Genomic DNA, 12396 nt, shown 5'->3' with positions numbered 1-12396 from the left:
TACCTACGTATAAATCCCAATGGTGAAGATAAGTAAATAAAACTCCATCTTCAGTAAAATGTGCAAAATTGTGTCCACAGGAACAAAAGGATTTTTCCATAATCCAACAATAAACTACGACCAAATGGCTCCGCAGTGAAGTATACTTTAGAGTCTGTCAACAAAACTTTTTCGTATCAAATTGTTTTGATAGATTAGAGTATGTACAAAGCGTTAGAGAGGTAAACAATGACAAAATGATGATTGCAGAGAACAGAAAAGAATAGAGTTTTACCTCAGAGAATCAGAGTCCGACTCATCTTTCTATACCGATCACAGCATTTTACAGCTTCAGAGGCCAAGGAGGGACACTGATAGAATCCTTGTTTTGAAAAGCACAGAACAGTATTTCGTCATCCTGTAAATTGTAAATGTATTTATACAGGATCCAGTCTTATTCTGCATTCAAAGCAATATACAGTCACATTCACCCTCTGAAGTATGCAGCAGGAGATTATGTTTATACTCATTATACTCATGGCTCGAATCGTCAAGTTACCTGAGGAAACTCACCAATTTGTCACAGCTTATAGTTCGACAACCACACACTTAGACTATAAAATAAACCTAATTATGTGTGCTCACTGTTTTTTTTTTTTTTATCTTTAAAGGGTGTAAGTGAATACATTTTTTTTTTTTTTTAGGGAACTCTGGCTTTATAGATAAGGCTCCTTACAGTTCCAAAATAATTTAAAATTTGAGAAGGTCGAAAGCACAAAGTGAACTGCAGTCTGCCGTACACACTGCTATCAGTGATGACCTGTGATCTCACTGGTTTCCACAAGGCCTGTCAACAAACACAGGATTTAGAGTTTTGCTCCAAGGTGATGTTTGCAGAGGGTCTTTGTTTAGGAAATGAAGAATGACAACTGCACACACTCTTAGTAACACTGCGGTGCTCACTGACTTTGTGCAGTGTTTACACATCGTGATGCAGGTGCAAAGCTAAATGTAAAACAACATCATTTAAAGTCAGACCATTTCTTAAATCTCCACCCCTGCATGTTGGGAATGCTGTTCCTCACAGTCCCTCTTCATGAAAATCATTATTTATCGATCTGTAATTGTGGAACACTGTTGTACTGCAAAATGAGGTGTATTAGCGGTGTATCTTTGCAGTACTGTCATTCTGCATGATGTTTTCAATCAAACATTTTTGATAACACAAACATGAGGTGTGACAAGAGTTCCTCATTCAATATCTCTTCAAAGAAACGTTGCATTGATTTCAACATTAACACAAAGATACAGACAATGATTTGCTTTCACATCTATTTGTGGGGATGAATACGTTCTGGGGTGGCTTTTTTGGACTTTGTATATAAACCTTTTTTTCTGCCAGACCCTTTGTTTAATTAAATTACACTTTATGTTAACCTGGCTTCTGCATTTTTACTAGACAGACTGTCTAGAATAATGCTGAAATGTATAAATGCCAAACCCAGTGTGATGTAACACACACACACACACACACCCACACACAAACACACACACACACACACACACACACACACACACACACACACACTATAGCACACACTGAGCAGCTGGATGCGTCCTGAACACTCTGTGATATGTATCTCCTCGTAGCATAGAGTATGAACAAGAGATGAGTTCTGCTCATTTTCGTTCTAATTTAAACACATGAAGCTTTGAGTCGCAATATACACTCAAAATCTTAAGACCAGTTAAAAAATTGCATGAATTTGCATTTTGCACTGTTGGATCTTAGGAAGGTTCTAAGTAGAGCTTAAAAATGCAAAAAGAAGAAATGGGAACAAGAGACCAAAAGTTGTGAGCAGGCAATATATTGAAAACAACAATTTAACTCAAATAGGCTGTTCATCAGCTGATCACAAGTTTAAGACCACAGCCTCTTAAAGCAGAAATCTGTGCAAAAATTTGGATTCCATGTCATTTCCTGTCAAGTTATCACACTGTGAAGATCTCTTGATGGCAAAGGAAAACAAGCTCATCGTCTTTGAACGTGGTAGGATTGTTGAACTGCATAAACAAGGCCTCTCACAACGTGCCATCGCTGCTGAGGTTGGACGCAGTAAGACAGTCAATTTTCATTTCTTAAAAGATCCTCAGGGTTATGGAACAAAAAAATCAAGTGGTAGACCCAAAAAATCTCACCGGCGCTGAGCCGGAGGATCCGAATGTTTGGTCTGTTTTATAGGCGCAGTTGAAATAAGAGGATCCAAGTGGCTGTCCATCAAGACACAGGACAATCCTCGTCCCAAATTAAGGCCATTACTGGTGCTGACTGCTGCCCAATAACCATCAGACGGCATCTGCGAAGGAAGGGCTTCAAAGCCCACGTCTCCTTCAACGCCACAAAATTGCCCGTTTAGACTTTGCCAGGGAGCACCAAACATGGGACATTCAAAGGTGGAAGAAAGTTTTATTCTCTGACAAGAAAAAATGTAACCTTGATGGTCCAGACGGCTTCCAACGTTACTGGCATGACAAGGAGATACCACCTGAGATGTTTTCTACGCGGCACAGTGGAGGGGGCACCATCATGATCTGGGGTGCTTTTTCCTTCAATGGAACAATGGAGCTCCAGGTTGTGCAGGGGCGTCAAACAGCAGCTGGCTATGTGGAGATGTTGCAGCGGGCATCCCTCATGACTGAGGGTCCTCGTCTGTGTGGTAACGACTGGGTTTTTCAGCAGGACAACGCTCCAATTCACAATGCCTGTCTGACCAAGACTTTTTTCCAGGAGAATAACATCACTCTTTTGGACCATCCTGCATGTTCCCCTGATCTTAATCCAATTGAGAACATTTGGGGATGGATGGCAAGGGAAGTTTACAAAAATGGACTTCAGTTCCAGACAGTGGATGCCCTTCGTGAAGCCATCTTCACCACTTGGCGCAACATTCGCACTAGCCTTTTGGAAACACTTGCATCAAGCATGCCAAAACAAATTTTTGAAGTGATCAACAATAATGGTGGAGCTACTCATTACTGAGTCAGTTTTTGACACTTATTTTTTCTGTTTTAGGAGTTTTTTTTTTTTTTTTTTAGCTGTGGTCTTAAACTTTTGATCAGCTGATGAACTGCCTACTTCAGTTAAATTGTTGTTTTCAATAAATTGCCTGCTCAAAACTTTTGGGCTCTTGTTCCCATTTCTTGCTTTTGCATTTTGAAACTCTTCTTAGAACCTTGCTAAGATTCAACAGTGCAAAATGCAAATTCATGCAATTTTTTAACTGGTCTTAAGATTTTGATCAGGAGTGTATATTTCATTTTGGAAAGTGAAAAAACAACTGCACTGATATCAATACCTAAAAGCAGAATTTCTCATGAATAATGTTTGTCGTGACATTCGGCTGCAGCAATAGTGTTTACACTTCTGAAAAAAACAAACATGGTTGTTTGTTGTCCTTATAGACTTTCTTAATTCAAGCTCAGTGTTATTACTGAGGTCCAGTAATAAAAAAAAAGAAAGTCAACGGTGCAACCACATTGTGCACAGCCAGCTTACTGTTGTCTTATTTATTTTGTATCATTTTCATGAGACAGTCATTGTTCTCAATAAATAGTTCATGTTTAACAGACCCTTGCACATATAAAATTAATCAAAACAAGTGTTTACTTGATTCTGTTATTTTACTAAATTAAAAATATCCCTTATTGAATAATTTAGTTTTTGTTTCAGCAGGCTCAATGAAAAAGCTTAATTTCCCAAAGGGTGCTAAAACTCCCCCAGAACATTTTAAGAGATATAGTAATTCACATTTCACTGTCATTCGTGGTCTGGGTTATTTCAGGCCCACGGCTATCCCTGCAAGAGAAATCACTCAAATTAAAAGCCGACAGCAAAAATGAGAGGAAAATGGTGGGCACTTTCTTAAACCCTTTTTTGCCTTTGAGTTGACCTCCTACAAATTAAACTATACTGCAGGAGATCTAACGTTTATATAAAATGTGTCCTTTAGATAGAAAATCACAGTGTCCATCGATGCTGACACTGAACCTATGGAAAGATTTGACTTCATACAGAAATGGAAAGATATAATTACGATAAAGATCATTTAATCCTATCTATTTAAAAAGCCACTTTCTTATATATCCAGGCTTATACATGCAGAGCCGCTCACCACAGGTTGTAATGAGCCTCTGACTACGTGGCAGACGTGGGCAAGAGCAGAAACGTGTGAGATTGATTTTCCTTACTGAACTGACTTCCTTATAAGGTCAGCCATATCGCAGGTACTTCTGTTGGCAGCCACACATTTCAAGTTTTAGTAATAACTGTTCATCTGATGTGACATATAGAGATTGAACAACACCATGACAGGAACATGTGCACCACACATGACAGTTCAATAGCTCTGGGATACAGTAAGCACCACCTTCATGAAGCCATTTAGTAGAAGCTGTCAGAGCTTTTAATTAATGTCTGATGTTGTAGCTGTGTGGTGTTGGATTGACTTTTTATACCAGTGTAGCATGTTCCCTCCCTGGTGTAATGCACCTGAGGAAAATATTACAGCTTTACAGTACAGTAAATGGCAAAATAATCACAGCTGATTTTTATGTTTTCATAACAACTCTCACTATAACAATAACAACCTTTCAGTTTTCTGCTTGGACCTCACGCTGCTCGGTGTGAAGCTCTGAGGCACAGGCACAAACACACTGAAGTGAGACACACAGAAGCATCATCTTTCGGTGCGCCTCGCAGACATGACAACTATGGTCCAAACAGGGGGTGGGGGTTACAGGTTTTCATCTTCCCCCAGGTCTTCTGCTCCAGCTAAAACGCAAGAGCTGGATGTCTGGATCAAAAAGACTAAGTTGGACCAGAGGTCAGGCTGCACATCCAGAAAGATTTCCCAGGGAATCTGATAGCTTAAATATTGAAATATACATTGCTGCCAGATTCAGGATGACAATTGTTATCTATTTTTTGAAGACAGCAGATCCATCAGTTACCAACGGAATCTTTGACATTTTGACTGATCTTGAGTTTGATGCAAAGCTCAAAAACAGTAAGTTCACTACTCTTATTATTACACTGTTTTGAGTTATTTTGTCAATGTTGTGTATTGTAGGCCAGTCAAAGCAGTCACTGCCACTGATGTAACATATTACTATAAAACAATTTTAATGGTTTAATCAAATTTGAAAAATTGATTTTTCATTATACCTCAACCTGGGCCCTATGTTCGTAAATGTGGATGTGCAAATTAAGGATACTTAAAAAAATTAAATGTGAGCGAGAGTTGAAGAGAGGGGTTTGAATTTTACTGAGAGAAACTATGATGGCTTAATCTTCTGCATGGTTGTGTGTGAGACTTCCTATTGAGCAAGACGTGTGCACGATGCCAGACTGAAAGGAAATTTTAACAATTTAAATTTGTGAAAACAAAAAGAACTTAGATTGGACATTTCATGGACTGTCCTAGTTCCCCCTTAGTGTTCCAGCCAGCGATTATATTTCCTACAAATTGTATTTGTTGTTGCTGTTTAGTTGTATAGATAGAGACGTAAGAGGTCAAGAATTAACTTGAGGCACAACATAAACCAGTTGACTGTGACCCAAGGTGAGCAGGCATTCAAAGGAGAGAGTCTGTATTGGTTTATTTTCATAAGACATTAAGTTTGTCTACATATGTTTTGCAATTAAAGTGACAATCGGTTTGCTTAATTGTTTTGTCTTCTGGATCATAGATGGAAAATGAGAGGGCAAAAAAAAAAAAGGCTGAAAGCTGACGGCTGTATCTCTACCATGTCTTACAATACAGTGATAGCAAATCACTCCCTAGAGTTTGGATTCTTCCCCACTGATTATAAAACTGCTTTGGTAAAACCTTTTTTAAGCTAAATTTGACAGAAAGGTGATCCACTCGCGAACGTGGCTGGAGAGAAGGATAACAAGGGACATTAAGGCTTAAAAAGTTGTGGATTTGGCTGCAGCGCTGTTTGCCCCTGAAACTCTAAAAGGGTTTTGTGGAGTCAAACACTTCACCCACCCCAGAGGATAAGAGGGAACCCCCTCTCATTATATCCCCTTTCAGAAACTACATGAAATAGTTGCAATAAAAATTTGATAAAAGGATCAAAGGAGTGAAACAACACAGCATTGTATAGAAAGCAGAGTCACAGGCTGACCTATGCAATAAAAGTAAGATAAAAGGATTAGAGGGATTTTTATAAAAAAAACAAAAAAAAACCTACAGTTTATTTTAGTTATAATACAACAGCAGCATTTTGAACAAGCTACAAATGAGTTGCTAAGGTTTGACTAAGGAATATGTAAAGTGCTATGCAATAATCCAGACTGGAAAAGACAAAGTAGTTTTTCTAAGTCAGGGAGAGATAGAACTCTTTTAATTTTGGATATAGTTTGTAGATATAAGTAAGTTAGTATAGTTCATCCAAAAAAGCACTCATTATCTACTCATGGGTGGGCAAATACTTCATCCACCCACCCCATTGGCACAAATTTTGTTAGGAATCAAATGTGACTGGCAACCCTAAATTGTTAGGGTTGCCAGGGGACGGAGAGATCCTAGGAGTTTGCCTGTTTGCTGATCGGGACCAAAGATTATTATTTCTGTTTTGTTTGATTTTAACTGAAGGAAGTTAAGTGACATTCATTCCTTAATGGAGTACTCTGATTGGACACGGCTGATGTGGTTGGGCTTAAAAGACCGGTAGCTTTGGTGTTAATAGGCATAGGAATGATAAGATATCCCATTTAAGTGGCTAATGATGTTTCCCCAATGGGAGCTTTTACAGCTAAAATAAAATGGGATCAGGAATAGAACCTTGTGGCACCCTGCACATCAGTGGAGCCGGGGTTATGGAATTTCTCTGTCTGAGAGATACAGTAGGACTTGAACAGTCTATGGGCAATTCCAGATACGCTGACACACTTTATGAGTTATTGATGAGAATGTTATAATCAATGTTGTAAAATGCGGAACTGAGGTCAAGGAGCATTAATGCGGAAGACATCAATTAATGGCTTGTAATTTTAATGAGAGAATTTTAATGATCAAGTTCAACCTCATCAGTTCCAATGTTGAGCTGATTATTGAGATGCGATTCTGGAAATGTGTTTAAAGCCACGGACAGGGACATGTTGATCTGCAACACAGGTGTTAGCATCAGGATAGATATGTCAAGGCTAAAGTCTTTTCATAGATTAGTTTCACTAAGTGTGTCTGATGCATTATCAAGGTTGTCATTGAAGGTTGGTACTTATCTTTCCATGTGTCTTCTCCAGCAGATTTGGATTTTAACAGTCCAATTGTTCCGGATTGGAAGACACGTCAGCTTTGCCTAAGATCCTCACCATGAGTTCTGAGTCAGTAAAGGTGGTTGTTCGTTGCCGCCCAATGAATGAAAAAGAACAGGCAAAATATTTTGAAAGGGTGGTCACTGTGAAAGTGAAACTGGGCCAAATTATTGTCAAGAAGCCCAAGGAAACTTCAGCTAGCAGTCCTCCCACAATATTCACTTTTGATTCAGTCTATAGCTGGAACTCCAAACAAATAGATCTGTATAATAAAACCTGCAGGCCCCTGGTAAATTCAGTTCTTCTTGGCATCAATGGGACTATCTTTGCCTATGGGCAGACAGGTACAGGGAAGACATACACAATGGAAGGGTTAAGAAATGATCCAGAGAGCAGAGGGGTGATCCCTAACGCCTTCGATCACATCTTCAAACACATCTCACGGTCCCAGAATCAGCAGTACCTGGTGAGAGCATCATATCTTGAAATTTACCAAGATGAGATCAGGGACTTGCTCTCCAAGGACCAATCCCATCGTCTTGAGCTGAGTGAGAGGCCTGACACAGGAGTTTTTGTCAAAGACCTGTCATCACGTGTCACCAAGAGTGTGCAAGAGATCGAGCATGTCATGAAAGTGGGCAACCAGAATCGTTCTGTGGGTGCTACAAACATGAATGTACACAGTTCCCGATCTCACGCCATTTTCGTCATCACTGTTGAGTTCAGTGAGCTGGGTGTGGACGGAGTAAACCATATCAAAGTTGGCAAACTGAACCTGGTAGATTTAGCCGGCAGTGAAAGGCAGGCCAAAACTGGTGCTAAGGGGGAGAGGCTTAAAGAAGCCACAAAAATCAACCAGTCGCTTTTTGCTCTGGGGAATGTCATGTCAGCTCTGGTGGATGACAGGACCAGCCACATCCCCTACCGCGATTCAAAACTCACCCGTCTGCTGCAGGACTCCCTGGGGGGCAATGCCTGCACTGTCATGGTTGCCAACATTGGGCCGGCATCCTACAACATGGAGGAGACCTTAACAACATTGCGATACTCCAACAGGGCAAAGAACATCAAGAATAAACCACGCATCAATGACGACCCCAAGGATGCCCAACTGAGGGAGATTCAGGAGGAGGTTGCCAGGCTGAAGGAGCAGTTGAAGAAGCGCTCAGGAGATATAAAGAAGAAGAAGATTCAGAGGAGGGCTGCGAAGGGGTGCAATGGTGAGGATCTGGAAGGAGAGACAGAGGATGATGATGGAGATGACAACGGAGATTACTGGCGGGAGCAACAGCTTAAGCTAGAGAGAGAGAGGAATGCCATCATGGAGGATCACAGTCTAGTGGCTGAGGAGGAAGTTCAACTGCTCAATGAAATAGAGAAGAAAATGGAAGACTTGAGGACGGAGAGGGAGGCTGGAGAGTTGATTGAGGCTAAAGTTAAGGTAGGCAGATCTCTCAAAACAGGTTGTGTTTTTGTAAAGCTAGAATGGAACTGTTGCCTTAACATGAAAAATTACATTTTCATTAGATGCAACAACTAACTAATTTGTCTATAATGTACAAACAGGCCAGTGGATATTCGTTTAGGTCAGCAGATTATGTTATTCTGCTAGTGTGAACTGTCTTTATATCCTGTGTGATTTGAAGTGCCATCGTGAATCTCTTCTTCTTAATTCAGGCAATGGAGAGTAAACTTTTGGTTGGGGGGGAGAACATAGTGGATCACACCAACGAGCAACAGAGAATGCTGCAGCAGAGGAAGCATGAAATTGCTGAAAAGGTATATGAAACATTTGAAAAATAGTGTAAGTAGTGAAATGGTGCAACATTCTGAGACCCTTTGGTTCATAATAACTCAACTTCTGTGTTGCCTGATCATACACACAGAGCACTGTGGTCTAAAGTTTAAAATGTGTGTTTGCAGGATGACCGAGAGCGAGAGATGCAGCTGCAGATGGAGTGTCGTGACGAGGAGACTCTGGAGCTGAAAGAGACCTTTACTTCCTTGCAGCAGATTGTCAACAGCAAAACCAAGAAGCTGAAAAAGGTATTAGCTCCAACCTACTCTCCTTCCTGTCCTCCACTCACTTGTTTTCAGGATGCATCTCCGGTCTTGGCCACTGCAATCAGTGAATTTATTCTGAGTACATACAAATTCGTTGCCAGCATAAATATTCTTTATTTATTAAAGCTGAGGTCACTGCTGACATGAACCCCTATCATCCATCACTCATAGTGAGTTCAATGAAAATCTATTGTGAAACGTATATTAAGGATGTTGTTATCGTGATGTCGATAGGTTTTTTGATACATTACAGTTAACTTTGGTCTGCTTTTGAGGATTTATGTGTCTGGTGATAAAAATCCATGCAGATAAATAAGTCAGGTACTATTTTAAATTGGGATTAAATCACATGATTGGCTTGGATCCATTTATTCGATTATTCTTCATTACAGTGATGATAGTGTTTAAACCAAAATCTAAGACTAAATAATATAAAAGTCCTTTTCATTATTTTGGTTTCCCCCCTCCAACTCCGTGCTTCAGGTGTTTACCAAACTGATGGCAATGAAGGCAGAAATCCACAACATCCAGGATGCACACATCAAAAAACGCCAGGAGCTGGAACAGAACCAGTATGACCTCATCAAGAAGCTCAAACTCAAGTATGGAGCTTGCATATTATACTGTTGGCCGTCAGTATTATATCTTTGACGAACACAATCTGTAGTGCTACAGGAGAGAGCAAATATAGTAGCAATATAGTGTCAAATTCTGACAAAGTTGTACGCTTTCATATCTGGGAACTAGTTCTGTTCAACCAGACTTCTTTTAAATATATCTTTAATTATTATTAAATATGAGGTTAAATTCTGTGATTATTTCTAAACCACATCCTAGAATACGCAGAGCTCCTGGTGTCAAAAATGACACAGCAGGTCAAGGGTCACAAGAATGATTGTGATCAGTCACATCGGAGTGTTTGTGTTTGGCTGTCATTCTCTGCTTGCCCTTTTCTGTCTCTCGCTGCCTCTGGCTGATTGCTTGTCTGTTGTTCTTTTAGACATCTGATCATTGAGAACTTCATCCCCCCAGAGAAGAAGAGCGAATTAGACAGCAGAGTTTACTTTGATGAAGAGGATGAGCACTGGAAACTGAAGCCCATCACGCCTGCACTGAAGTGAGTGACACAATATTCCTGGCACGTTTTTATCTTAAGTGATTTGTGGCGCAGTGAAGTAAACATCATAGCGCAAAATGAAATGATTGGTACTTTTCTATAATAGAATTATATTATATTGCAAAGCCCTATGGTAAAATGCCAAGTTTTCCCATGATGCTTCACTCACTGTGTGTGTCTGCTTTCGCCATGGGATGATGACCAGGCCACCTGACTACGGGAGGCCTCCCTTCTATCACACTTGCTATCCGATGACGAAACTTGGCTCGAGATACAAAGTAAGCTGCACTTCCTCCTCACCTGTTTCACTGAGGAGCATATTCAACCTCACTCTGTGCATTGACTGTACATACGTCATCCTCATCCCGTGTTTCACAGGCAGACAATCGGTACAAAACCTCTTATTTAATATATATGATATGTTTATAATCAGAGGCGAAGAGAGCAGCACGCAGCTAAACTATGAAGCAATGTCACAAGACATTAAGTTTGAGATCTTTCAATTTATTATGAGAAATGTTTAAAATATAAAAGAAACAAGGAAATAGGATTGTCTAGGTAACCAGAAACTTGTCGACCAATTGGTACTGTTCACAGCAGCTGCAGCGGTGTGATGACATGAATCCTCATGTTCTACTGTTTATGGTGCTGTTTGCACATGTAAAAAATTGTAATTAATTGTAATTAAAAAACTTTAATGTTAGTTTTATAAAACATTTGAATCTTGTAACGGCGTATGGTGGATAAACCAGTGTTTATTTAAAATGTGCATCCTTGTGCATCCACTCCAATTCGAGTATAAAATTGTTTGTGCTTCTCTTCCCCCAGGCTGTACACATCCCGACACTGAAACTGGACCTTCCAACACGGACAACTTTGGACTATCAGGCCCCCGTGGTCGCCCCAGCACTGTCAGAAGCTCTGAGGAACTCTGTCAAGATTGATGATGTGGTGGTGATAGATGCCTCAGACTGTGAAGGGCCAGCCAGCACCATCTCCGGCCTCAAGAAATCGAAGTCTGGGTAAGTTAACTGTCACCTGTAAGCTCACCTTCAGCTGTCAATACCACATTTTGTACTTATTTAATAATTCAATTTTCAATTCAGTTACATTTTATGCATAGCACAAAATCAGAACATGATGTAAGAGCTAATGATTTTGTCCTGGAGTTCGGCTGGATCCTGGAATATTTGGTTTAGTTGGCTTGAAACTAGAGAAAATCATAGAGCAAATGTTAATTAGTAATGTTTGTTTAGATTCATGACCTTTGCTGGGATTCCAACACTCTGTTCAACTCATCTCTTTTTGCTCTCTGTCACTCAGTCGATCAAGAGCGGGCAAGAGGTCAGGCAGCCCCTCCAGTCCAGGACCTCCACTTTACCCAAAATGCCGCGGCCTGGTACCCAGGTGACAGCTTAAGCCCAAAGCTTCAGCCACAACAATCCCTTCCTTAGATTTATCATGCAACTTTTTGTTGAGCTCTTTATTTTTGTCCAGACTACAGACTCTGGAATTCGGTAAACGTTAAAGAATCAACAAATAATATTTATACGACTGCTGCTTTGTAGGTTTTTAACTAAATCTAGTAACTGTTTTAACATCATAAAAGCTGACATTTTTTAATTAAATACATATATTGTGTTATTATTATTGTGCTATTTTATATATAATCTTATTATGTATCGGCATATGGCTTTTTTTAAGTTAAGAATGTTTATATTTATAAATAATGCTGGCACCCTTCGAAGAGTTTGGTTCTCTACGTATGTCGTGCTGGTGGCGCATGCATAAGTCAGGAACTGGGGGGGGGGGGGTGGGTCAAAATATCCTAGCAAATCAGTGGAAACTTCTGTAACAGCGGCAACCGCCGTGGCATCCCTTATTAACACTAGAAACTGCCCTGCCCTGGCAAGTC

General features: G+C 40.1%; 1 protein-coding gene across 1 annotated transcript; it reads left to right on the top strand.

The window, feature by feature from the left end:
* The first annotated feature begins 6376 nt into the window (after window positions 1-6376).
* LOC133958544 (kinesin-like protein KIF3B) lies at window positions 6377-12024 on the top strand. Its single transcript, XM_062393421.1, has 8 exons — window positions 6377-8741; window positions 8978-9079; window positions 9224-9346; window positions 9848-9966; window positions 10365-10481; window positions 10687-10759; window positions 11310-11503; window positions 11805-12024. Exons 1-8 carry the CDS (start codon window positions 7359-7361, stop codon window positions 11890-11892), a joined length of 2199 nt encoding a protein of 732 aa, XP_062249405.1. The 5' UTR covers window positions 6377-7358; the 3' UTR covers window positions 11893-12024.
* Window positions 12025-12396: the final 372 nt, after the last annotated feature.

This window comes from Platichthys flesus, chromosome 1 (assembly GCF_949316205.1).
Source record: "Platichthys flesus chromosome 1, fPlaFle2.1, whole genome shotgun sequence".
Lineage (NCBI taxonomy): Eukaryota > Metazoa > Chordata > Actinopteri > Pleuronectiformes > Pleuronectidae > Platichthys > Platichthys flesus.
The sequence above is the reverse complement of the archived record's forward strand: the minus strand, read 5'-3'. Positions and strand labels throughout refer to the sequence as shown.

Excerpts from the sequence above, each read along its gene's own strand:
- LOC133958544 (XM_062393421.1), top strand. The coding sequence starts at position 7,359 with ATGAGTTCTGAGTCAGTAAAGGTGGTTGTTCGTTGCCGCCCAATGAAT. Across the intron at positions 9,080-9,223 it reads AGCATGAAATTGCTGAAAAG|GATGACCGAGAGCGAGAGAT; the intron begins GTATATGAAACA and ends GTGTGTTTGCAG. Across the intron at positions 10,482-10,686 it reads CCCATCACGCCTGCACTGAA|GCCACCTGACTACGGGAGGC; the intron begins GTGAGTGACACA and ends GATGATGACCAG.